At 28.4% G+C, this 25636-nt stretch overlaps 1 protein-coding gene across 2 annotated transcripts in view; it reads left to right on the top strand.

Annotated features, from left to right (window-relative positions):
- Positions 1-25636, top strand: part of LOC145187187 (uncharacterized) — a 30935-nt gene that overhangs the window by 3433 nt on the left and 1866 nt on the right. The window contains exons 8-33 of one of the 2 annotated variants that reach the window (XM_090094857.1): positions 1737-1818; positions 2109-2200; positions 2449-2561; positions 2809-2907; positions 4237-4278; positions 4557-4607; positions 4702-4755; positions 5056-6105; positions 6675-10918; positions 11365-11485; positions 11582-11670; positions 13338-13445; positions 13737-13892; positions 14062-14160; positions 14510-14688; positions 14920-15087; positions 15223-15298; positions 16334-16429; positions 20579-20622; positions 21043-21086; positions 23083-23157; positions 23340-23395; positions 23586-23656; positions 23809-23860; positions 24128-24201; positions 24388-24450. In XM_090094857.1, coding sequence (XP_089950983.1) covers positions 1737-1818; positions 2109-2200; positions 2449-2561; positions 2809-2907; positions 4237-4278; positions 4557-4607; positions 4702-4755; positions 5056-6105; positions 6675-10918; positions 11365-11485; positions 11582-11670; positions 13338-13445; positions 13737-13892; positions 14062-14160; positions 14510-14688; positions 14920-15087; positions 15223-15298; positions 16334-16429; positions 20579-20622; positions 21043-21086; positions 23083-23157; positions 23340-23395; positions 23586-23656; positions 23809-23860; positions 24128-24201; positions 24388-24450 — 7398 coding nt within the window. Of the gene's footprint in view, positions 1-1736; positions 1819-2108; positions 2201-2448; positions 2562-2808; positions 2908-4236; positions 4279-4556; positions 4608-4701; positions 4756-5055; positions 6106-6674; positions 10919-11364; positions 11486-11581; positions 11671-13337; positions 13446-13736; positions 13893-14061; positions 14161-14509; positions 14689-14919; positions 15088-15222; positions 15299-16333; positions 16430-20578; positions 20623-21042; positions 21087-23082; positions 23158-23339; positions 23396-23585; positions 23657-23808; positions 23861-24127; positions 24202-24387; positions 24451-25636 lie in introns of those variants that run through there. The other variant, XR_016454695.1, reaches the window with a different exon arrangement.

The following is a 25636-nucleotide window of genomic DNA, read 5'->3' as shown; positions in this document are numbered from 1 at the left end:
TTTTATAAAGTAACTTGGTTCATCACTGTTCATTGAAAATTGCTCAAGGGAAATTTTTCTCACCTTTTAAATAGCTTTTTGTTATTTTTATTCTCTTTTTCTAATATATAATAATTTGTTTGAAAAATCCATCAATTGATTTATAATGCTTACTTTTAACATGGCAAAATTATGGTGTAATATGATTGCCTAATTTTCATCCAGTTTGTGTTTTTTCATTTGGCAACAAAACTTATTGAGCTTCTTCCTAAAAAATAAAATTTAAGAAGGATTGCTAAACTTATAACTAATATATTCTATATTAATAAATTAGAATTACAAAATATACTTACTAATTAACTTTACTAAGACATGTACCAGAAAAAATCTGCGCGTGTTCTGATGTGGTGTTTACGGAAACCGTACATCATTTAAAATAGCTAATTGTTTTAAAATGTGATTGTATTAATGTTGTTCAAAATTTAAACAACTCTGTTATCAAAACAATTAGCTTTAATTGAAATGTCATCAAATCAAGATTATAAGCGAGAAAAAATTTTGCATTTTCTCGTTGAAAATCCTGGTGTATCAAACAAAACAATTTCTAAAGAGCTGCAGATTGCTTTGAGAACAGTGCAGAGCGCTGTGAAACAATTTAAGGACACTGGTACAATCATAAGAAAATCAGGAAGTGGAAGAAAAAAATGTTTTGTTAGACGAGATCTTGGTAAAAAGGTAAAAGATGCCTTAGACAGAAAACCGGAGATTTCTGTTCGAACATTAGCGAATAAATTTAAGACAAGTGATTCCACTATACAAAGAGTAAAGAGAAATTGTGGTTATAAATCTTATAAAAAGAAAAAAGTTCCTCGTTGTGAAGAAAAGCAAGAAAATGTCGCAATTCGATGTTCAAAGCCGCTCTATAAAAAATTATGTGCTAAAAAATCTTGTTTGACTATTGATGATGAAACTTATTGTGCCGCATATTTCCCACCTCTTCCAGGACACCAATATTATTCAGCAATTAATCGCAAGAAACTGAATTCTAAATATAAATGCATTGGAATGCAAAAATTCGCTAAAAAATTCTTAGTTTGGCAAGCAGTTTGTGAATGTGGTGAAAGAAGCTCTTGTTTTGTGACTACGGGAACAATTAACACCAAAATATACATAAAAGAATGCCTCAAGAAATGTCTTTTGCTGTTTTTAAGAACACACACGGGTAACCTGTTATTTTGGCCTGATTTAGCATCATGTCACTACTCTGGGACAACTTTAAACTGGCTAGAGAACATAAAGTAGATTTCGTTGAAAAACCCTGCAATCCACCAAATTGTCCCGAACTACGTCCTATCGAAAGATATTGGGCTCTTGTCAAAAGAAAACTAAGGTTCAATGTAAAAGAAGCCAAAAACATTAAAGACTTCAAAAATAAATGGATGAGAGCTATTAAGAAAGTCCAGCCGAAGACTGTGCAAAAGCTGATATTGAGTGTAAAACGCAAAGTGCGTGCATTCTCACGTACAAAACTTCACAAACTTTCTTAAGTGAAATTTAAAAATATTAATTTATGTACTTTCAAAATATACCTAACATTCAATATCGAAATACAATAGATAAATATCCTTTATAATGTCCGCACAGATTTTTTCTGGTACATGTCTTAATTTGATAAAATTTTAAATATTTTTTAGACAAGTGCTATGGAAATCTTGAATGAATCTTTGCCACATTTTCTTTTACAACCTTTTTTTTAGAAATTAACTGTGTTACATAAAGAAAAATTAGAAAGCATCCATGTTGACCCACAGATTGTTCATGTGATCATATGTTGTTCAGGTTTTTACAATATTTCTTATTAAAAGATCACTTCAGTTTGTTAATAACATTCAATGTAATGAGTAAAACTGCTATTTTTAACATTCATAAACTTAAATAATGTTTATAATTGTTCAAAATATTATTTCATTTGATCTTCATATAATATAGATTATATTCTTGTGTATTAAAGTACAAAGAATCCAACCTGTTTAAAGAGAGTAATGTAAAAAATAAAATCAGAAAACAACTTATAAATTTGAAAAAGATATAAAGTTAAGATTTTTAAAATATTTTTTTGATTTATTTAGATTATCAATTAGATAAGATGTTACTAGGTCAGGCTTCACGACAACACTTCTCACGCCACAATAGCAACATAAAAGTTCAAGGTGCGATTAAGGTAACTTCTGTTTTTATTTTTTTTATTATTTCTTTTTTTTTACTTTTCTGTCTCCTCATTCTAATTTCACTTCGTTGTCTTAGTTCCATTCCTCATCTCTATTTTATTCTACTTCTTCAACTTAAATTCAATTCCTAACTGTTACTTCTGTCTTTAATTCCATCTCTTTTTATCTTATACTCTTTTTTCAAAATTAATTGTTTCGCTTTAAGTGAACACAGTGGAATGTTTATCTGTTTATTTTGTAGGATACCTCACCTAGTCCTAATATGATTTATTTAAACTGGAGTTTGCCATCATGGATGGAGAATGTAGAATTGTACAAAGAGCAGTTTGCTGCTTTGAAAGTCAACCATACTCAGTGAGATTTGTTTCTAATTTTTTGTTTATTGTAAAGTTGCTGCAGATCAAGTTAAAAGAATTCTTTTTTAAATGTTTTTTTTTTTCTGACTGTTTTTAGAATCAGAAAAGTTTTTCTCTAAGAACTGCTGCTGCTGATTACTTTTGCTTTACTATATGTTTTTTTTTTTTTTTTATTTATTTTGTTATAATTTTTTTTAATATAATGATCTTCAGTCTTTATTTTAAATTACTTTATTTTTTTTTAGATCAACTAAAAGTTCTTCTGAAGTAGAAATATCTTCAGTTGCTTCTTCAGTAGATTATGGTGTTTTAGTTCATAATATTGTCAAAAGGAAGTGCTGCAGGTGAGTGACTTAGAGGTTCACACTCAAACAAAGTATTGTGAAGAAATTATTTTCAAACAAAATTTTGATTTTACTTACTTTGTCAAAATAGGGAAGTTAAGAAATCTTAAAAAAATAAAGGATTTTTCAATAAGAAATAATATTCAGATTTGAACTGAAAAAAAAAACAAAAGATTGATAATATTTGACAATATATATTTATATTTTTAATGTTTAATTACATTTGTTACATCATTTAAATAACCACCTTGAAATTGTTAACAGAATCAAATTTGATGGAACCTGTCTGATAAATCAAGTCTAGTATCATATTTGCAGCACTCGATTATTGAATCCAATGCATCATGTTTGTAGTTTGTTTGCATAAAACATCAATTTAAAATAACACTAAAAAGTAATCAGATGGAGTTAAATCACAACTTCTTGGTTGCCAGTTAACCGCTAACTTTTTAAAAATTAGCCACCACCCTTTGCAATAAGTTAATGGTAAAGCCAGTAGATGGGTGGGAACCACATTAATTCAAGTCAAGTTCATCAAATTTGGGTCACAAAAAATCTTTTAACATTGTTTGATGTTTTTCACCATTAACTATAATTGTGTCACCTGCCTCATTTTGAATAAAATATGGTCCAATGATGCCACCATACCATAAATCGAATTATACCATGACCTTTTATGAAAGAAAACTCTTTCATAAAAAGTCACGGTGTAATTCTAAATTGTTTTTGTTAAAAAATGTTGAAAGCAACAACTTTCTTTTTTCACAAGATGATTTTAGACCAAAATTATGATCAGTTGCAAGTTTCTCTAGAGCCCAATCCATAAAAGCACAACAAGGACAATCTTATAAGAGTGTGAGCCCAAATGTTTTTCTTAAAATACACAAGATTGTTGCCTTTAAACACCTTGCTTCTGAAAATGATACAGAATCAATAAATTTGCTTCTTCTACATCACTAGCTTTTGCAGCATTAATATTTTCTTCATTTTTTGCACTTATCTAATTGGTGGCTTAGTATCATAAAGTGCTTTTTTTGAATTTCACAATGATTGAACAAATAAAAAGCACACTAGGCGAATTATGTGGACTATAGTTTTCACAAAGTGCACATTGAGTATTCACAAAAGAACAGTTATTTTTATAAAACTTTTCGATATCTATTAAAGATGATTGAAGTGTGCATTTTGTTATAATGAATTGTCAGATTATTAACACTTAGATAATTTTATCACATTTTAAACAGTGTATTGAAAAATTCAGTATTACAAAAGGCTAAACAACAAGATTTTTTTATCTATTTAGTTAATAACTCTCTTCTAATTTTTTAGATTGAAAAATTCAATAGAAGTTATCGATTATGAGTTGATTGGGTTTGTTCAGTTTTTTTTTTATGCTTGTTTGTTAGTTATACTTTTGCTGATAAAATAGATTTTCAAAACAATACATAAAAGCAAAATATTGGTCCTTATTTCCCAATATTTTTTTTATGCATTTTAAGATGAATTTGTAGTTTTTTGCAACAGTTTTAGTTTTTGAGTTTGTTTTTTTAAAGGTTTTTTTTCTTATTTTTACTTAAAGTTTTGTAATTTTCAATACTTTTAATACTTTTTATTGAAATATATTTTTTTTTAAATTATTTTTTTTGCAGAGACATTCATAAATTAAAGAAGATCTGTGCAAATAAGCCATGCTCTACTAGGTGCTTTCATGTTTACTTTGAAATATCTTTTTAAATATTGTTTTTTCTTCTTTTTTTTTAAATATTTAATGTTGTTCTTCACTTTTTATATTAGGCTTGAAAGATTTGTAGAAATAAGTGATCTCCCCCTTGATCTCCCCTTGTTTAGGTGATTTTATTCTTTTGTCAGAAACACAAATCAGTTTTGAACTTTAAATTTATTATATTTAGTTATTGTTTTTGTTTGTGGAGCTCATAAAGCAAAAAAAAAAAAAAAAATCAAAAGACAAATTTACATATGAACATTTTCATGGAACATGTTTCATTTATGTTTTTTAACAACCTCTTTTTTTATGAATTGCATAAAGTTTTTATCTTTCTTTGATTGTACCATTGTATAGATGTACAGATGCAATATCTCCTCAACAATTTTTTTTAAATCAATCAAAGTATAAGATTTTATTTTTAGCAACTCATTATGCCAAGAAATAACTTCATGTAATGCATGTGGTACCAACACTCAGTTGTTTGAAAAGATCTCAAAAAGTCAAACAGTATCTTCATTTAGCACAGGTAATGCTAATGTTGTAATGGAAGATATCTCAGATGGTGAACCAATATATTCATATAACATAAATGATACTAATATTGTGCCCATTAAAGAAATTTCAAAAAAAAACACAAAGTTTTCATGTAATGTAGATAAAACCAATAATGCAACAGTAGAAAGCTTTTCAAATATTCAAACAGTATATTCATGTAATAAAAATGGCTCAAATGTCCAATTAATGAAAGGGACCTCAAAAACTAAAGCCCAGACATGTTATTCCAGCAATATTAACATCATGTCAATAGAAAAGCTATCAAAAAGTCAAACAATACCTTTATTTAATAAAGATAATGGTAGTGTTGTGATGGAAGGCATCTCAGATGGTGAACTAACATATTCACGTAACATAAATGATATCAACAATTTATCCATGGAAGCCATCTCCAAAAAAACAGCAACATCTTCATGTAATATAGATGATACCAATGTTATGTCAGTAGAAGGCATTTCAAATATTCAAACATTTTTATATAATAAAGATGATAACAATGTTTCATCAATGGAAGGCAGCTCAAAAACTCAAACATCATCATTGTGTTATTTGTATGAAAATAGTACTGACTCATTACAAAACAACACAAAATGTAGAAAAAATCAGTTTATTTTAGAGCAATCAACATTACGTATCAGTAATGTATCTCAAGTGTCGAAATGTAGCTTCTTTTCTGATAAAATCACTCCAAATGCTGATAATCTTTTATGTACTACAAAAGACACATCAAGAGGAAATTATGCAGAGTTACAATCTTATGAACAGAAGAAAAACACTTGCTTTAAAGTTGCTTGTGATGAGATCAAAAGTTCTACATTAAGTTACAAAAACTGTACTATGCTTTTATCAAATAACTTCACAAGTTTATATGGAGTTCCTACTACTAATACAAGCTGCATTTCATATTCACAGACTAGGTTAGTGCAAATTATGTTTTTTTGCTTTAAACTTTTGTTTTAAAATGTTTAATATGGACTAACTTCATTTTTAAAATTATGTATTCATCTTTTGATCTTTTAGATTAAAAATATTTAGCAATATAACTCAAATAGCTTTTTATTATCAAAATCTTGTATTATCATTTGTTTTTAGTAAACTTAAGTGGCAGCACAGATATAAAAAAAAAACCAAGTTCTTATTATGATCTTCAAACATACCTATATATGTAATATATGTCTATATATGTAATTTAAAACATTCAAATTTTTTGAGAGATTTTAATTATTGATTTTTATTATTAAGATCTGGTAAAAGTAAACGGATTTCTACATTTTCCTACTCTAAATAATTGCAGATGGAACACTCAAACATTTAATTCATTCTTGTTGATTTTTAAGGATTGTAGAATATCATTACGTTACACCACCTCTATAAAAAAAATTTTAGTTCTTAGTTTTCTTCATCACTGCATAGCCGACATATAAATTTTATATTTTGAATGTATTTTTGTTACAGATATTAAAAACTTTTTTTATTTTTTTTTCAGGAGTATATGTAATCTTCCGAGATTGTTAAAAGTTGAAGTAAATGACAATTGTTTTGCTTCAGATCAACAGATGTTTAAAGCATTTAATAAATCTTATGCTTTGATGGAATTACCTTCATCTTATTTCAAATTCAATTCATTTTTATTGCTAGAAAAGAAGCATTATCAGCTCAGTCACTCTAGCTCATCACCCTTTGTCTTCGTAGATGATTTATCATCAAGAGCAAATAAAGAGTTGCCTCGCATATGCAATAACTATTTAAATAGTAATGAGTTTTCTGGCCATGATCAAACACTTCTTTTAAATGTAATGATTTTAATGGCAAAAAAAAGTTGTAAAGAATATCAATTTATTTCATATATGCAAGGGTATATGGCACACCATCAGTTAACACGAGACTTTCTGATAAGGGAACTCACAGAATTCGAACCGAGCATGGTAAATCAAATCATGAAAAGTCAATGTTTTCTTTTAGCATTGGATGTGCCGAGTCTTATTGGTAATGAAACCCCTTATAAAAAATGGACTCTTGATCCAACCTTGAATTGGAGTGAGATTTTTGTTATGATAAAGTTGTTTTTAGAAAGCTGTAAAAAAACTGTTAGCAAAATGAAAGAAGACACTTTGGCACGATTGAAGTCTAAAAATCTTTGCCAAAGTGTTAGTGTTGACAAATGTTTTGTGGTAAAGAGTAACCAAATTTCATATCACACAACATCACCAGTGTTGCCAACAAGTTTAATGAGTTCAAAAAAGTATTTTTCTACTGCAAACAATTCTCCAGAATGCATTGCAAATGAATTAGTTTCACAAACAAGTTTTGATAAAAAAACATTTTGTAATTCTCCTGTTATTTGCAATCAGGTGCTTCAACAAAAGGAATCAATTGATTTTGAAATTTATTCACAAAATCCTACACAAAATCAGTTCCAGGACTTTGTTAAAACTTCTACACAATTGAATGAAAAGAAAAAGCAAGATGAAAAGAATGAATCATTTTTAAATATTTTTTTAAGAAATAGAAAGATTTCTGTAAAAAATCCAGATTCAAATTTTGATTGTAATCTAACTAAAGTATCGACTGGAATGATTCAGATGATCAAGTCTCGTCAAAGCTCTAAAGCTGTTGCAGAGGACATAACCACTCGAAATATCACAAGTTTTCTTGTTACTCCAGACTCTCATTGTGCTAAAATACCCTGTGTAGAGTTTTCAGATGAAGTTGTATTACATCCATATAGTAAGGCTTCGGATTTTTCTCCAAAATTACATCTAACACCAGCTCATGCTAAAAAAACTCTAGGGTCATTAGATCAAAAATCAATAAATGATAATCAAAAAAATATTCTGGAAGTTGTTCAAAATTACTCACCCCTTGTTTGTTACAAAAAAACATACAATGCTGTTGATCGTTTAAGTACAGAGAATAATATTTCAACACTTGATAACATAGATAAAAAATCAAAAACTGATATTGATAAGGATTTTGAAGATGCTATTAAGGAGTATACTCTTTTCTGCTTTAGGAATTCAAAGAGAAATAAAGCAAATTTGAAAAGAAATAAAGCTAACTTAACAAATAATTATCTTGACAAAAGCAGTTCTTCACATTCCAAAAGATTTAAAACTGATCAGCTGCCTGACATTGGTACAAAAAGAGTGATGCATACAAAAATCTCTGAGATTTTGAAACAGGAGCCTAATAAAAAGTTGACTGCTATGCTAAAGTCAAGAAATAGGCAATCACTAAATCTGATTGCTTCATCAACTCAAAGTGGTTCTCAAATTTTCAGCAAATTTAATAAAAGAGATCTTTGTTTTTCACAATTGATTTTAAGTAACACAAAGCAAAATAAAAAAATGAATGCAACTGATTCATGTGTAAGTAACATAAAGCAAAATAAAAAGATGAATGCAACTGATTCAAGTGCTGAGCTTTTTACTTTGGGTTTTACATCCAACCAAAGTTCTACAGTTAAAAGCATTTTAGATTTTGATGAAAAATCATTGCTGCAATACAATCCTGATATGCCTAGTGGTTCTTGCTTCAAAAATTGTTTTAAAAGTTTGTCTCCTCCATGGTCTCCCAAATTGCTTGGAAATTTTTTGTCTAATAAAGGATTTGCCACTAGTTCTTCAGTTCAAATGGGAAACACAAGTTTTTTGGAAAAGAAATTTTCAAAAATAGGAAAAGTAATACATTCTCAAAATGTGAAACCTGTTAATAAAAGAAATCAACAAGTCATGCCTGTTTGTCCTGATAATTCATCTAATTTACTTTATTATATCAATTGTAAGAAAACCTTTCAGGTAGATAAACCAAATCGTTTAGTTAAGTATTTAGATTTTGATTTCTTTCAGCACTTAAAAAATCAACGCATTATTGAAATAACAGACCTAGATTATAGGAACAGGTTTTGTAATCAGCTTTTCAAAATGTATCCTTCTTGTAACCTTCAAGATTCTAAAATTGCTGTTCAAAATTCACATTTACTGGAGTCTTATAATTATAGTTTGTATCAAAATGATCACACTTCAACTCTCGCAGTAACAAAAACTATATTCATTCCTTTGAAAAACCCAACTGTTTTCAGTGAGTCAGTTTCTTCAATCAATTCAGATGTAGCTTGCAATTTATCTTTGGTGGAAGAAGAAAAGAAAAAAAACTGTCTAGTGAATTTAAAGTATCCTTTTGATATGTGCTGTACTAAATCTACCTTATGTAGTAATAGTGTTCTCAATAGCACTGAATATTGTAGTAGTGTTCTGTGTTGCAGTGCTGCAAATAACAATATACAACCACAACAAAATTTAAATTCTTCTGCTGCTAACATACTTAGCAATTTGGATGTTGATAAAACCAAAGAAGTTAGTTCAAAAGCAACAAGATTTGATTGCTCAATTTCAAAAAATTTTAGAGTAGAGAAAAGCAAGAAAACTAGACAATTAAAAGATGAAAAATCATATTGTGCAGATAATCACATGCATTTACCTGTTACAGTGGTTGATTGCTCCTTGCTTGATGCAACTTCCAACAGTTTAAAATCTTTGACTGATGAAGGGTCACCAACATCAGTCAGAACAGCTAAGGATGTGTTATTTTCAAAACCATCTCATGAATGTTTGGAAAAAGATAAAACACCCAAAGTGTGTTTAGTTAATGACAATCAATTATCTAAAAAACCCAAATTAAAGTGTTTAGAGCAAATATCAACTAAAACACCAGCTTCAGTGTACTCAAATATTAATACTGTGCTATCTTTAAAATCAGCTCAATTATGTCTTAAGAAAGTCTCAGGCTATAAAATTGCTCCAGAGTGTTTTGAGAAAACTTCATCAACAACTAATAAGGGCGGTCTAAAACGAAAAAAAACTGATCTGGACTGTGATCAAAAGATTGCCAATAAAAAAAAAATTTCCTCGTCAAATTTCAAAGTTCCAGTTGAACCACTTTCAACAAATCCAACAATCAGTAATGATTCTGATACAGAAACCTGTAAGCTTCTGACTTCTGGATTAGGAAAACCATATACAACAACGGCATACAGATTAAGTAATGCTACCAAGTCTGAACATAATGATGAGGTATTTGATAGTAATGTTACCTCTGCCACATATACCACATATACAATGGAAGAAAAGGTTGATGAGAGTGTTAATAATTCTAATGTACCATTTCAAAATAGTAATAATAAGGCTTCTAGAAAAAGACTTTTAGTGAAAAATAAAATTGTAAGTCCTAAAAAAGTCAAAAAATCATTTAAAGTAAAAGAAAAAAGCAAGTCATCCCAAATTCAGCAAAATATTAACTCTGCACGAAGAAGTCAACGCAGTATTACAACCGATACAATTATGAGAATTAAAGAATGTCATAAAAAAGAAGAAGCTAACGAAGAAGACATACCATACCAAAGTTCTCTATCAGATTCCTCTAGTATGCACTCCAAAATATCTTTGCTAAATAGTAATAACAAAGATTGTTCTTTTGATAAGAACACTTCTGAATCATCACCAATCAAAAATGATAAAGATTATGATACAACGCAGCAGGGAGTTCCCAAAGTAGTTCTAACTGATTGCAATAATCCAAACCGAAATCAAAACTTTACCAATCAAAATAGGAAATTACCAGATAGTCATATCACAGATGACAGAACACATAAAGAGAAAACAAACATAGAAAGAAAAAAAAAAAAGTACTGGTATCCTGAAGAAACTAATAAAATAAACCAGCAAACTGTTTGTAAGAAATTTTTCCTTTTTTTGGTATTCATAATTTAATCAAAATATTTTATACTTTCTAATCATTTTATTCCAGTAATTTTTCAGAAAAGGTATCTTGTTCAGAAGTGAGGAATACTTATTCTTTTGCATTTTATTATTATTATTGTTGTTTTGTTGTTGTTGTTGCTGTTGTTGTTGTTGTTGTTGTTGTTGTTGTTGTTGTTGTTGTTGTTGTTGTTGTTGTTGTTGTTGTTGTTATTATTATTATTATTATTATTATTATTATTATTATTATTATTATTATTATTATTATTATTATTATTATTATTATTATTATTATTATTATTATTATTATTATTATTATTATTATTATTATTATTATTATTATTATTATTATTAATATTATTATTATTGTTATCATTATTATTATTAATATTTTTAACTTTTTATATTTAAATCATTTAGGCTCAAATCCAGTCAAAGGTCTTCAGATGAAATCTTGCAGATTTTATCCAGAACTGCCTATGTGTATTGACTGCCAAGAAAATGCTGGAGAGACATACTGTCGTTTCATTATGTTTAGAAGGTTTTTTTTCTTTCAGTGAAAATTTAAAAGTTAATTTTGTATATATATATGTGTGTGTTATTTGGTATGTTCTGTCTCCTTTTAACTTACTCTTAGATTAGATCTAGGAAAAACTAATGGATTTTGCACACCAGATGATGCCATCACAAGTGATCTTGTGCACTGGATATTTGACCATTCAAAAAGTAGGCATGAATGAATTCTAATAAGTTTTTTCATTCTTTCTGCAATATTCAGTTGTACATGCAAGACTTAATTACTTTGAGCAAGTAGTAAAATATTTGTAAATAATCTTTTGCCACTTGCCTAAAGTAATAAAGTCATGCATACATAACTGAATTTATAATATTTGTTTTTATCCACCTGGTTGAAAATATTTTTATTAAAAAGTAACGGTTAGTAATCATGAAAGCTAATTAACTTAAAAACAGTAAAAAAACAATTTTAGAAAATTAAGTTATCAACTGATGAAAATTTTTAAAACTTTCGAGAAACCTGTGTTCAGATGTTGGGGTGATAGTTGATGTAAAAAAGCTACAAGATGTTTTAAATGTTTTACAAAAGAGAGAGAGCAACCATATCATTGAAGATATGTTGATAGAAGATATGAGTGACTAATTCAAAAACAAAGTTATCAGTATATGAGTATTCTACATGGTGGCTTGCACACCATTTTGAATACTTGTAGTATTGATAATTTTGATACATATATGGCGCTTGAGGTAATGTTGAAAACTGTGTATGTAACAAATTAGTCACATGGATTCAGGTCAGGGTGACCACAGATGTGTAGGAAACTGCAACTGATAACATGTTCAGGAAATGTTTTTTGAAAATTTTTCTTTAAGTGCTTTGCAAATGCATGGGTTACCCTCATTCTGCTGAAAGATAACTGTCAAGTATCTCATGATATTATTTGTTGCCTCCTAACATATAAGGCTCCAAAAGGAATGTTGCTAATGCTCTTATCCACACCTTCACTTTTGGTGAATGCATTATATCATTCAATTTCTCTTTACCCCAAATTAATCAATTGTTACTAAAGTAAAGTGTTACTAAACTAAGTGTACTAAGTTAACATCTTACCTAAACTTTCATGCAAAAAATGAAACTAAAAAAAAAAAAAAAAACTATAAAAATTTAGTTATAAGAAATATGAAGAGGAGGCAATAGATCAATTGATTTAAAAAACTCAACAGTGAATAAAATCTTACCACTTTTTCCTGATTTGATTAGGTAATATTTTGTTGTTCCTGTTAGACAATTGTGATGCTTTCAGAGTTTTTATGGATAGAGCATCAAACAGTGATGCACAGTTCACTAAGTTCATGTTCTTAAGACCATTAATACTTGATAAGTATCTGCTGGGACAGGTAGTATGGAGGTTAGTTTTCATTTCTTTCATTAGAGTTACACTGACTTGGGGAATGACTTCTCTAGTAGTGACCTAAGCTAATTTCCTAATAATGCGTAGTGTTTAGCATAAAAGTAAATTACAGCTATAAAAGATTAAACTATGTTTACTTATTAAAACACCCTATAACAAACTAAATAGAGATTCTTAATAATAAACTGATTTGTACAGAAAACAATTTTGAGAAAAAAAATATGCTAAACATAAATGTTTCAGGGGGTTATCAGCCAGGTTTTAGTCTTGATCTGATTGAGCTGAAACTTTAAAAAATTTTTCACTAATTATCAACTTTTCAGGAATTTCAACTTGTCATAAAAATTATATCACTTTCTTGCAACCACCCTATTGAACATATTGATAATTTTAAAGAGGAAATATTTATTACAGTTACTGTTGACTGGCCTCTACATATATTTATATTTATTTGTTGCTTGATAGCAAATCTTGATGTCAACATTTGTAAGCAAATACTTGAAAATGTTGGGGCCCAATTTCAACAATTGGTTCATGAGGAAAGTGAAGCAGTGAAGTGGGGCGGAAAGTTAGGTTTGTTTGTCTAATTTTAAAAAATATAATAAAAAATTTATTAGAGTTTTAGAAAAGAAAAAAAATTTTTCAAAAGTTTATCTTTATTTTATTATTATTTTATTAGTATTTTATTAGTATTTTATTATAATAAAATAAATTATAATTATATTCTATTTTTATTTAAAGGAAGCTTTAAGAATAGTTTTTCCTTGTTTAACTGCCCTTTAGAATTTAAGATTTTTAAATAAATATATATTTTATATGTTTATTAAATTGTTCATAGTTTAACTAAATTATTCTTAATGCTAGATATTGTAGCATGGAAGAGAGCAGTTCTTCAAGTGCGTGAGATGTGTGATATTTGTGCTACGACAATGTTTAACACACATTGGATATGTGACAGATGTGGCTTTGCTGTATGTTTAGACTGCTTTCTAAGCGCTCTTAAGTACGAAGATGATAAAGGTACTTGTATATATTCAAATTTTTTGTGCATTAATGTTGTATTCTATTACATTATGTCTAAATGAGTTATTTTCAGTAAAATAAAAAAGAGTTAAAAGGTTAAAAATTTCTGTCAACTGCATTTGTTTATATAGGGTATAGGGTAAATTGATTATAAATTTTATTTAAGGAGAGAGACACAACTTGTGGCCTTCTTGTCAATACAGTGGGGAACTCTGCTCTCATAAAACTAAACAACTCACTGTTACACAAATCATTCCAAGAAAAGGTTTTTTTTTAACTATGTTAATTTTTGATTTTATACTGTATACACCACCAGTGTGTAAATTGATTGATACTTTAAGCCAATTAAAATGTGTCAAAAAATGTTACATATGTAAGAAAACAAAAATATTAATAACAGTTCTAAAGTATCAACTTTTTTTTTTCTAATTTTTTCTGTTTTTTTCTTAATTTTTTTCTAAATTTCTTTTAATGCTTTTTAATGAAGAGTTTTAATGATCAAAAAATGTTATTAATTTATAATTTAATGTGTTAACAAAGTTTTTTAAGTTAAGTGGTCTCATTAATAAAAACTGTTTGCATGACATTTTTTACAGAAATTAATATTACTTTAGTTTTATATGAACTATGTGACGATCTTCTCAGTGTATGCAAAAAAGTTGGTTTGAAATTTCGGGACTTAGATTTATTGGAGTTTTCACACCCAAAGCATAATTTAGATCCAAACAGAGTTAATGTTTCTGATGATTTCCCATCTGCTCTTGAGTTTCTTGCTTCTATTGCAAATTTTGAAGTATGCATTTGTTGAAATATTTTTATCATTTTGTTGTTTCAGTTGGTAATTGTTATAAAAAATTTCAGTTTATCAATTGTAGTGGACAAAAAATTTTAGTTTATCAATTGTATTGGACATAATTATCTTTTTTATTTTGAAACTTATATAAAAAAATTTCTTTTATTATGTTGTTATTTTTGTTTTAATATTTTTATGAGTTTTTTAAAATTTTATGTTTGTTCTTCATAGAGTCAAGAAAACATAAAAAATGAATCTCGGCATGCTGATTGTAATAGCATCAATGAGCATGATAAAGAATGCCGGTGGTTTTGTAACAATAGAATGCTGCATATTTTAATGCCACATTTTTCACAGTCCACTATGTTACTCTTCCAGAAGGAATGGCAAAAAGGAGCTGTAGGTTTTTCTATTAGTTTTTTTATGCAAGTTTTTTTTTTTTTTCATTTTTACTTTTAAAAATAGTTTTCTTTTTGAAAGTTACCATGATTACCATGAAAATGAAACTGTGTTTTTTGTTAAATTTCTTTGAAGCCTGTTATTGTCTCGAATGTTCATAAATTTCTTAACGAAGAACTTTGGTCTCCTGATGCTTTCAACAGAGATTTTGGTTAGTAAAGAAAAATTTCATTTGCAAACACAACTTATTCATTATACAAATTATTATACAAATTATGCACAAAAATTTTTTTTAAAAATTTGTTTTTAATAATTTTTTTTTCTTTTTGATAAAAAAAAAAAAAAAAAAAAACAGAAAATGAAATTAGTTAAAAGTCAATTAGACTTTTAAATTATATAAGTCTGTGTTAATTTTGATTGCTATTAATTAGTGTAACCATGCAGATTACTAGTTTAAAGATAATTGAATAAAATGCACAAGTAAAAAAATAAATACTAAAGTTTAATTGAGCTAAGGTTTAAAAATCTAAAAAAAGATTAACATTTTAAGAACTACTCTTATGCCATCAACTTAATCAATTTCATGTACATCACATTAGGCACCTTCTACTTAGTTTATTTTGAGTAGAACTTATCAGTTAAGTGTTGCTTTGCGACCAATTAATTTTATTTCAGTTGATATCGGAAATCTAGCTGATATGTTATGTGTGCATGAGCCTCATCCAGTTGAAATTGGTTGTGGTTGCTTTGGGTGTATTCTTTGTTGTTAATGGAATAAGGCGCATTTCAGTTTTATGGGATTTTAAAAATGATTATTAGTTCAATTTTTACATACCAAAACATTGTAAAATATTTCATTATGTCTTTTAAACCACTACCATATTTATTGAGCTGCCAGTATATTTTAAATTCATCTCAAAATATTTTAAGTCTGAACTTTTGTGCTACTCAATTGCACAAAAGTTCAGACTTAAAATATTTTGAGATGAATTTAAAATATATTTTTTAGGACTAAAATGTTTTGGTCATTATATTTTGGTCAAAAATGACCTAAGTACTATTTTTTTGAATAAAGTTTTCATTTTCTAGCCAATCAGAATTAATTTTCAGCTTGAGTAAATTCACTCAATTAAACTTTAGTTCATAGTTTTTTTTTGTATCTCATTAAAATTAAACACTTTTTTTTGACATTAAAAAACAAGAAAGCGTGGAAGTAGTAAAAACTCAAATTTATTTGGTTTTACAGGGCATGAATTTAATGATGTTGTTAACTGCTTGACTGGAAAGATCTTAGAAAATTTTCCTATTGATAACTTCTGGCGTGGTTTTGAAAGTGTAACAGGTAAAAAAACTTGTTATTCCAATCATTGATTTTGTAATAATTGATATCTGATGTATTAGCTATAACTTAAGTTATTGATTAATATTGGTAACTAAGGGTAAGCCCAGGAAAAATTACTTTAAGAAAAATTAGTTTTTTCTCATTAAAAATCATATAATGTTCTTCTTGCTAGCATTTATAACAACTTTTAACACTGCTGGTTTAGTGCTCAAAGCCTTGGGTTTCTTTTTTACTTTCTTCAAACTCTCCTTTAGTTTGTGTGCGTCATCTATTCATTCTTACCTTGCCTGATGTAAAAGCTTGTTGCTAGTGATCTCTCTGTTCACTTAATATATTCCACAAGTGTCAGATGTATTAATTCTTTTAACTGCAACTGCATCTTTTAAGCGCTTCAATAATCCAGGAAATGCGCGCATCAGTTCAATAATCCAGGAAATGCTGAATCAGTTCTTGCCATAGATAGCGCACAGGCACTTTGCTAGGTATATTTTATAGCCTTAAATACACTAGTGTCAAGTGGCTGAAGAATGCTACTTATATGAGCTAGTAAGCACAACAACTCTATGTTGTTAATTATGGCAAGCTTAACAACCTCTGGAGATAAGTGCAAATTGACCATCAAAAATCAACACTTGAATTCAATTCAGGCCACTTGTTCCAGCAACAAATACTTTTGTTAATTAGTCAAAGAATTCTTCTCTCTCCCTCCCTCCCTCCCCTCTACTCCCATCTACCTAGAATAGAACGCATCTTTAGGACAACCATAGCATCATTTGTTATAAAGGTGTTTATTTTTATATCAAACATACATTGGCATATACTCATAAACTGCTGAACAGCAATTATGTATGGTGTACATGGATTTTATTGAAGTTGCCATTGTTTTGTGCAAGTTTTTAACACCATGTTCACAGAACATTATCTAGCTGCTGGTATCTTTAGAAACCTGCCTCATATACTGAGCTTTTCAAAGAAGTCATTCACTACAGCAGGATTACATATGCCATGTTTGCTCCTATGATAAACACATTTTTAAATGAATGAGTAGGGAGACCAGGGCAAGATGCAACAGTGTTGTTTAATAGTTAATTTTTTGTTTTTTACATTATATAGCTAATTACAGCACATTATAAAAGATTTATAAAAATAAAAAAATAAAAAATGCAAAAGTTTTTACAATTTTTTTTTTTTTTATATATAAAATTCTTGCGTTTTCAAAAGTTTTCTTGGTTTTACTATAAACTAAGAAGTTACAAACTGAAAACAAATCTTTTTTAAACACAAAAAGCTAAAAAAAAAAAAAAAAAAAAAAAGGTTTAAGGTATATAGTTATATATTAACTAGTGTGATGGTTCCTTTATGGCAACAAATTTCTTAATGTATATTGAATTGCAATACAATTGCAGGTTTTATTGATTTTATGCACTTTTCTAATTAGTTATAACAATAATGAGACCATTTTCCTTCCTTTTGGTTGCTTCATAGAGTTCAAAAAGGAATCTGAAATCATCTCTCCATCCTGGGTTTTCTTTTTTAATTTTTATTTGCCAGAATAACACTTTTGTAAATCTTCATATCCTGCCAAAATGTCTTTCATGAACCGATAGTTGATGTTAGGTGACTGTGAATCTATTGGGAATAAGTAATACATCAAGTGCTGAAGAACTAGGTCAATGTTGAGAACCAAGCTGAGGCTTCTCTAGACCCTTTTGTCTGAACTGTGTCTGTAGTTTAGTAACAACACCATTTTTGTGACTTGACTTGATAAGGACACTTTTTACACCAGCATAGCAGTAGATTTTGTTGTTTGATAATTTCAAATAACAAAATTTGCTGTTATGCTGGTGTCAAAAGTGTCTGATTCTTCATTTGGTTGCTTTCTATATTTTTCAAATATTTTTATTTAGTTTGTTAACTTTTGCTGTAACTTGTTGCTTAGAAATAAAAAGGAAGCTCAGCTTCTCCCAAAGCTTTAGCAACTCCTCATAAGAATCTACTTTACTTGGTCGGCTCGTCCTTTGACTTCATTGTACAATCCCAAAAACCTACCAAAATCGCCTCTCTTCTAATGCATTCTACACATTATATCATGAATGTTCTTTTGTAGTTGTTGTTAAATTCTGTAATTATTGTTAAATTGTCCATCCATTTTTTTCTAGTTGATTCTAATGCTGACTTTGATTGTTTATTATCAAGAGACATGTTTATTTGAATCTGAAAATATAATACAATATATTCAATGAGAAATGAGTATTAAATTAGAAGTATTGTGTAATATCATGTACCAAATTATTTGGGTGTAGGAGGTTTTTACATGACCAACAGGAAATAACATCAAAAAACTAAAATACAGACAAAAGTTCCTCAACAGCAACATTAGGGAAATCAATGTTTTGAAAAAAGTCATAACTCTAACATATAATCAAAAAAACTCTTTTTATTCACTTTTTTTAAGCTTATATTTACATATAAAGTATAATGCGTAGTTTACTTTGAGTGTATATATTTTATATATATACAGTAGCGTCCAAAAGTAATTGGAGAAACACCTTTTTCGGTTACATTTTTTCATCAAGTTAATATTTTTAAATGAAATTTTGAATAAGCATGTCAAATTATACTACAGTTATGAAAAAGAAAACAAAAATCATAATTTGGGAGTAATTACTATAAATTTTAATAAAAGAATGGAAATGATTGGCTCAAAAGTAATTGGACAAACTAAATATGTCGTTTAAAATAAAAACTTTCTCAACAAATGTTAAATTTTCAGCATTTTTTATGAAGATTTCTGTTAAATAATATTTGTCATGTTACATAGTATTATATTCTGTTACATAATGTATATAATCTGTGCATAATCCTAGTTCATCATCCAAATTAATTAAAACATCAATTGGTATTTCCTCCCAAGTGCACTTAATCAACTCAAACAAATCACACTGATTAGATGGTTTTGAACACTAATTTTTATCTCAATATGTTCCCAAAGATGTTCGATTGGGTTCAGGTCCGGAGATTGTGACGGCCATTCCAAGATACGAACTTTCTTTTTAGCTAAAAATTCTTTGACTAGCTTGGAGGTTTGTTTTGGATACAAACATATTAAACTTTGACTCATTAATCTATAGTATTTTCAACCATTGGTTTGCTGTCTAATTTAGATGTTCTTTAGTGAATTTTAACCATGCTCTATGATTTTTTGCAGAAACAAAAGGTTTTTTAACAGGACAGCGGCCAAAAAAATTGCTTTGTCATAAGCAACGCTTTACTGTTGCATAAGAGCAAGAAATTTGATGTGACTGTATAAATTCTCTATGAATTTCTTTAGCACTCTTGCGCGCATCTGCCTTTGATAATCTTACTACAGCATTATCTTGGCGAAAAGTTGTGATTTCAAGCGTCCTGACTTTGTTGAAACTTGGAAGTGACTCCGTTGGTGAAAAACTTTTAATGTATAACTAACTGTTGATTGCGGAATGTTCTATTGAAAATTGTCGCACAGTCTTACCATTATTACATGCTTGTACAATAAACTTTTTCACTGCCTCGCTTAAATATTTATGTCCCATTGCAAATTATTGATCATCGAATGTTTTTACAAAAATCTGCCTTCAGAAAAAGAAGTTAAAATAGTCTAAGTTATATCTACATTGTTAGAATTTAGTTTGTCCAATTACTTTTGAGCCAATCATTTCCATTCTTTTATTAAAATTTTGAGTAATTTCTCCCAAATTAGGATTTTCTTTTTGTTTTTCATAACTGTAATATGATTTGACATGCTTATTCAAAATTTCATTTAAAAATGTTTACTCGATGAAAAAATTTAACCAAAAAGATGTTTGTCTAATTACTTTTGGATGTTATTGTTATATACAGCAGTACTTTATATGTTAATAAAACTATGAGTTAAAAAAAAGTCATTAAAAAGAGTTTTTTTTTAACTCATAGTTTTATTAACATATTATCATTTTTATTAACATAGATTATTGAAAACAAGATATATTTTTTTAAAAGTTTTTTTTTTTAATTTTAAGTGGAAAAAATTGTTTATTTTTGTTAAAACTGATAAGTATCATGTAACCTCTTTATATAATTTAAATGTTCCAATTTATTACCTTCTGTGTATTTAAAACCTTTTTTTTGTAGATCGTCCTGTGGTTGATGGTTCCATTTCTCTACTTAAATTGAAGGTAAATAAGAATTGAAAATTGAAATATTTTCTACAATGAAAAGCTAAATTTACTTAAGTTAAAGAATTTATATATGAAAAAATAAATCCAAACAAAAAAACAGCATCACACGTTCACATCACATGTTCATGTTAATAAAGTTCTATTTACAATAAAATCCTAACAATGTAAATTTTAAATTAATTTTAATGTTCCAACAAAAGTTTATAAAAATTTAGTAAGAAAACCTTAAAAAAATCTTTAATTTAAAAATATTTTTAATAAATTATGAAATACAAATTTTTGTCAAAAATATTCTATCTATAAGATCGAAAATAAATAAATAAAAATATGATTCTTACAATAAGATTTCAGCAATAAGTTTCTAAAATGAAATTTTAACAATAACATTGTCATTTTGAAAAGTTTGAATTGCTTTAGGACTGGCCTTCAGGTGAAGATTTTCAAGAAAAATTGCCAGAGAGGTAAAAACAATATTTTCAAAGTATCTTATGCAAATCTTTTTTTGATAAATATACTGTGAGGAAGTGTAAATGAAGTATGTGGGGAGGTTGTTTGTTGGGAAGTTGTGAGGGGGAAATGTTCATGAATGTCTATGTAAATGATGGGTGTATGAATGTTTATTGTATTGCCATGTCGATGCTGTTAAGAATAACAAATGGTTAAGGAGATATGGACATGAGGGTTAAATGGGAAGAATGTGTTGGTAGAGGGTTAAGGGTCTAGGGACTGTTTGAGTAGGAAAGGGCAAGAGTTAGCTGTAAGGGTTTTGTAGTTATTTTTCAATGTATTCTCATTATAATGGTTCTTGCAAAAAGACTCTTATCAATGTGTAATGGCTAGAGTATTTAGCATTCTTTATTCATTATTTGTTAATCTCAATAAATTACTTCACTGCTTTTTCTTTAAACCAAAAATCTTTTTTCTCTTTTATTAAATCCAGCAGCAAGAGCTTCCACTGACTTTTTTCAAACAAAATCTCTATTTTATTTTATTTTGATGTTTTTTTAAAAATTTTGTTAGCTGTTTGTTTCTTGTTTTTATATCAATAAATCTTTGTTTTTATATCAATATATCTTTTATTATAGAAATATCTTTTGTACTTTATTTGTGTATCAAGCTTTTTCCTTTTTTTTTTTTTTTGTTACTGTGTTTCTTGTTTTTCTTCCTTACATTTTTTCAATTAACATGATTACCTTTGAAAAACTCAAAACTCAAAACCATTACAAAATTTCCATAGCTATGCTAATGTTTAATTTTTTTTTGAGTTTGAGTTTTTTTTTTTTTTTTTTTTTGTATATATATGTAACTTATGGTATTACATTATTGTTATTACATTATCGTTATTACATTATTGGTATTACATTATCGTTATTTTTACTGTAAATGTTATACTACTCTCCCTACTTTGTTTTTCTCTCCATCTTTCATATTTATACACTTGAGTCTTCCTTTAAGTTGCTTACCTTTCAAGTTCTCTGTAAAAATAGTAAAATCTTTTTGAAACTTGACAAAAACTATGACAAAAATTTAGAGAGTTAAATCAAAGCAAGATATTGCTAAATCGGAAATTACTACATGGATAATTTCTTCTCCATTGCACAAAATTGTAAGATATTAATTTAATCTGTGTCAAGAAAATAACTTATATTGGATGAAGCCCTATGTATCCAGACATCAAAAATGTAAAAATTGAAATCCAATTATTTTTTCCCCTGGAGAAAATTCATTTCAATTTTCTATTATCTTCTACACATGATAAGGAAATGATAGCTTTTCAAAATATAGCGTTTTTACAACATTCAAAAAGAAAGTTTCTTTAAATAAAAGGACTATGAAAGCATGAAACTAAATCCTGTGTAAAAAAAAGTTTGAATTAGATGTGTTTTCAAAATAAATCTTAATGATTATTGTTTCAAAAAAATTCTTTGTATTTTCTCCTGTTTATAAGTGTTTACAGCTGTAGTCAATGATGCAGGCCAGAAGCCTGTTAACATAGTCAGGGTGATCCACAGACTGCTTGTACCTCTACCAGTGGGCTCTGAATTGATAATGAGTTGCCTCAGTAGCTTGCTTGCCAATTACACTAAGGGGAGTTTCTTCATATCAACAAACTGTTTGATGCAAAAAAAAAACACAGCATACACCTTTGTTGTAACACTGCACATTGACAGTGCTAAGAATAAGTTTTTAACTGATTTATGTTTTCACTAAAATCTTCTAATAGTTGGATTTCAATTTTATTATTTTTGGAGTCTGGTTACAAATGGCTTTTACCCTATGAAAGTCATTTTCTTGGGCAGCTCTAATTAATAGCTCACAATTTTGTGCAACAAAAATAAATGTCTTACTTGCATCTGAGTTAGTTACTTGCATCTGAGTTAGTTACTTGCATCCTACTTTCATCTGAGCTTGTTTCAGAGACTTGTTGTATATTTGTTATTTACATTTTATTATTAGATATCAAGACTTAATAAAAGCATTACCAGCTCCATGTTACACTCACAGAAATGGGCAGCTGAACCTAGCGGCTCGGTATATGTGCTACTCTTTGCCTTTTTTATGTGGTTTTTTTATTTCTATAGTTTTTTCTTATAGTGCATCTGTTTTTCTCAATGTTTATGGTTGTTAGGTATATATTGTGTTGAATCTTAAGTGAATGCTTTAAAAATTTTATTTTTAAAGACTTTTACTTTTCAATTTTGTTTTTTAAATAGACTTCCTGATTTTTTTGCTGTCCCTGATCTTGGTCCGAAAATGTACAATGCCTATGGTAATATTTTTTGAATAACATAACATTCATTTACTGCTACATCTCTTTCTATATCTTGAAAAATATAAAGGATATATCTGTATATACTAGGAAAGAATATATCTGTAATATAGGAAAATGCTTAAGAAATTTAATTAAACATACTCACATAGTATTTAACACCATTCTTAATTAGCTGTTTTACTAATAGGTTCTGCTTCACATGCAAGTGCAGGTACTACTAATTTACATCTGGACATATCAGATGCAACCAATGTGATTGTGAGTTTTTGTTTTTTATTTCTCTTAGTTTTATTTAAAATAGAGTTTACTAGTTTAAAGGAGATATTGTAATCATGGAGATTAACATGCTAGAAAGTTCTAGATAGCAATATGAAAACTATGTTAAAGATAACTTAAATACACGTTTTTAGGTTTATGTGGGGATACCTAGAGAAGAGGAACATCGACAAAAAGAAATTAGTGGTAACTTTTATTCATAATTAGATTATCTTTAAGTTATCTTTTTTTTTACCATTGAAGTTAGTTATATTGAAGTTAAGTTAGTTAATATTGTTAACCTGTTTATGTTAACCTCTTTATGTTAACCTCTTTATGTTAACCTCGTTATGTTAACCTCTTTATGTTAACCTGTTTATGTTAACCTGTTTATGTTAACCTGTTTATGTTTTTTATGTACTTTTTATCTTATCGAAGCTATGATTAATAAAAGTTGGACGCTTTACTTTTTAGATGCAATTAAAATTATTGATTCGGCTTGCTGTGAGGCTACTCGTAGTAGAATCAGAGAGCTAAATGTTAAACCGGTATAAATTTGACTTCTTCAGATAAAGACAAAATTTTACCAATTTTATAATTGGGTAAAAAAAATAAAAATTTTAAAAATATTAAAAATTAAAAAATATAAAATTTTCTTGGAAACACATTGGTAAATGTCTCTGCTTCTTCCAGTTTGTTTTAGTAATTTAACTTAATATCCTTTTCATTTACAGGGAGCTCTTTGGCATATTTTTCCTGCTCATTCTGCTGAAAAAATTCGACAATTTTTACGAAGAGTAAGTTCTATTAATACACTTAATCGCAAAATTAATGCATCACTTATACATTTCAATTTATTTTAAATGTCATCAATATTATCATATATTTTGACAAACATATTAAAAAAAGAAGACATGAACATAATTTTTTTGATGATAATGAAAAAATAAAATGATTATTATTGTTATGCACACTAATACAGCTTAAATTGAAACATTTTTGGCTTATAAATAACTAGTGTTACCACTCTTGATGCTATTACAGCCTGACAGTGCCGTGGTATACTTTCAATTAGAAATTGTTTCTTAAGGATATCTTTCCACACGCAGATAAGACTTTGTTGCAGCCTGTCTAGGCTGTTAGGTGGTGGATGTTGGCTTCTAACATGGCGTCCCATTATTTCTCAAAGATGCTCTATTGGGTTCATATCTGGGCTGCAAGCTGGCCACTCCAAAATCTTGAATATTAACATGTTTTAAGTATTCAGTAACAGTATGTGATGTAGAGGTCTAGCATTATCTTGCATAAGAAGCAATCCATCTCCAATATACAGTGCAAAAGGTACCACAAAAGGTTCTAAAATGTCTGCTATGTATCATTGAGAAGTCAGACCTCCACCATCAACAATAAAAGGCTCTGTGCGAGCTGTTAAAGTTATTCGGCTTCATACCATCAATCAGCCATCTCCATATAAAATGGTTTCTTAAATGTTACAAGTGAAATATCTTTAATTTGGACTTCTCTACACTCTTGGGGAGCGATTAGAACTTACATGGCAAAACCTTGACTCTTCTGTAAATAAGACCTGTCCTTAATCATGTATTCCCAGTTCATATGCCACCTTGCAAATGCCAGTCTGTTTCTTCAGTGGTCTACAGACAATCTTGGACCAGTAGCTGCTGCCTGAGATTGTAAATTTAAACCATGAAGTCTTCTTCTTATGGTATCTTGACTAACAGAAGTTCCATGAACCTCAGCAAGTTGTATTTGCAGACTTCAGCAAGTTGTATTTGGTGCAGTAGTGAACCGTTCTCTCAGTGTTAAAAGCAATAAAAACTGGTTCTCCACAACATTGGTAGCTCGTGGTCTGCCTTGGCAAATCGTCTAGCATGAGCATTAGTCTCTACAAAGAATTGCAGTGAAGTGCAGCAGTGAACCATTCTCTCAGTGTTTGAAGCATTAAAAATTGGTCCTCTATGGCAT

The sequence above is a fragment of the Hydra viridissima genome, unplaced genomic scaffold, assembly GCF_058129835.1.
Source record: "Hydra viridissima isolate aposymbiotic clone 2 unplaced genomic scaffold, HvirCarnegie_v1 scaffold_8, whole genome shotgun sequence".
Taxonomy (NCBI): domain Eukaryota; kingdom Metazoa; phylum Cnidaria; class Hydrozoa; order Anthoathecata; family Hydridae; genus Hydra; species Hydra viridissima.
The sequence above is the reverse complement of the archived record's forward strand: the minus strand, read 5'-3'. Positions and strand labels throughout refer to the sequence as shown.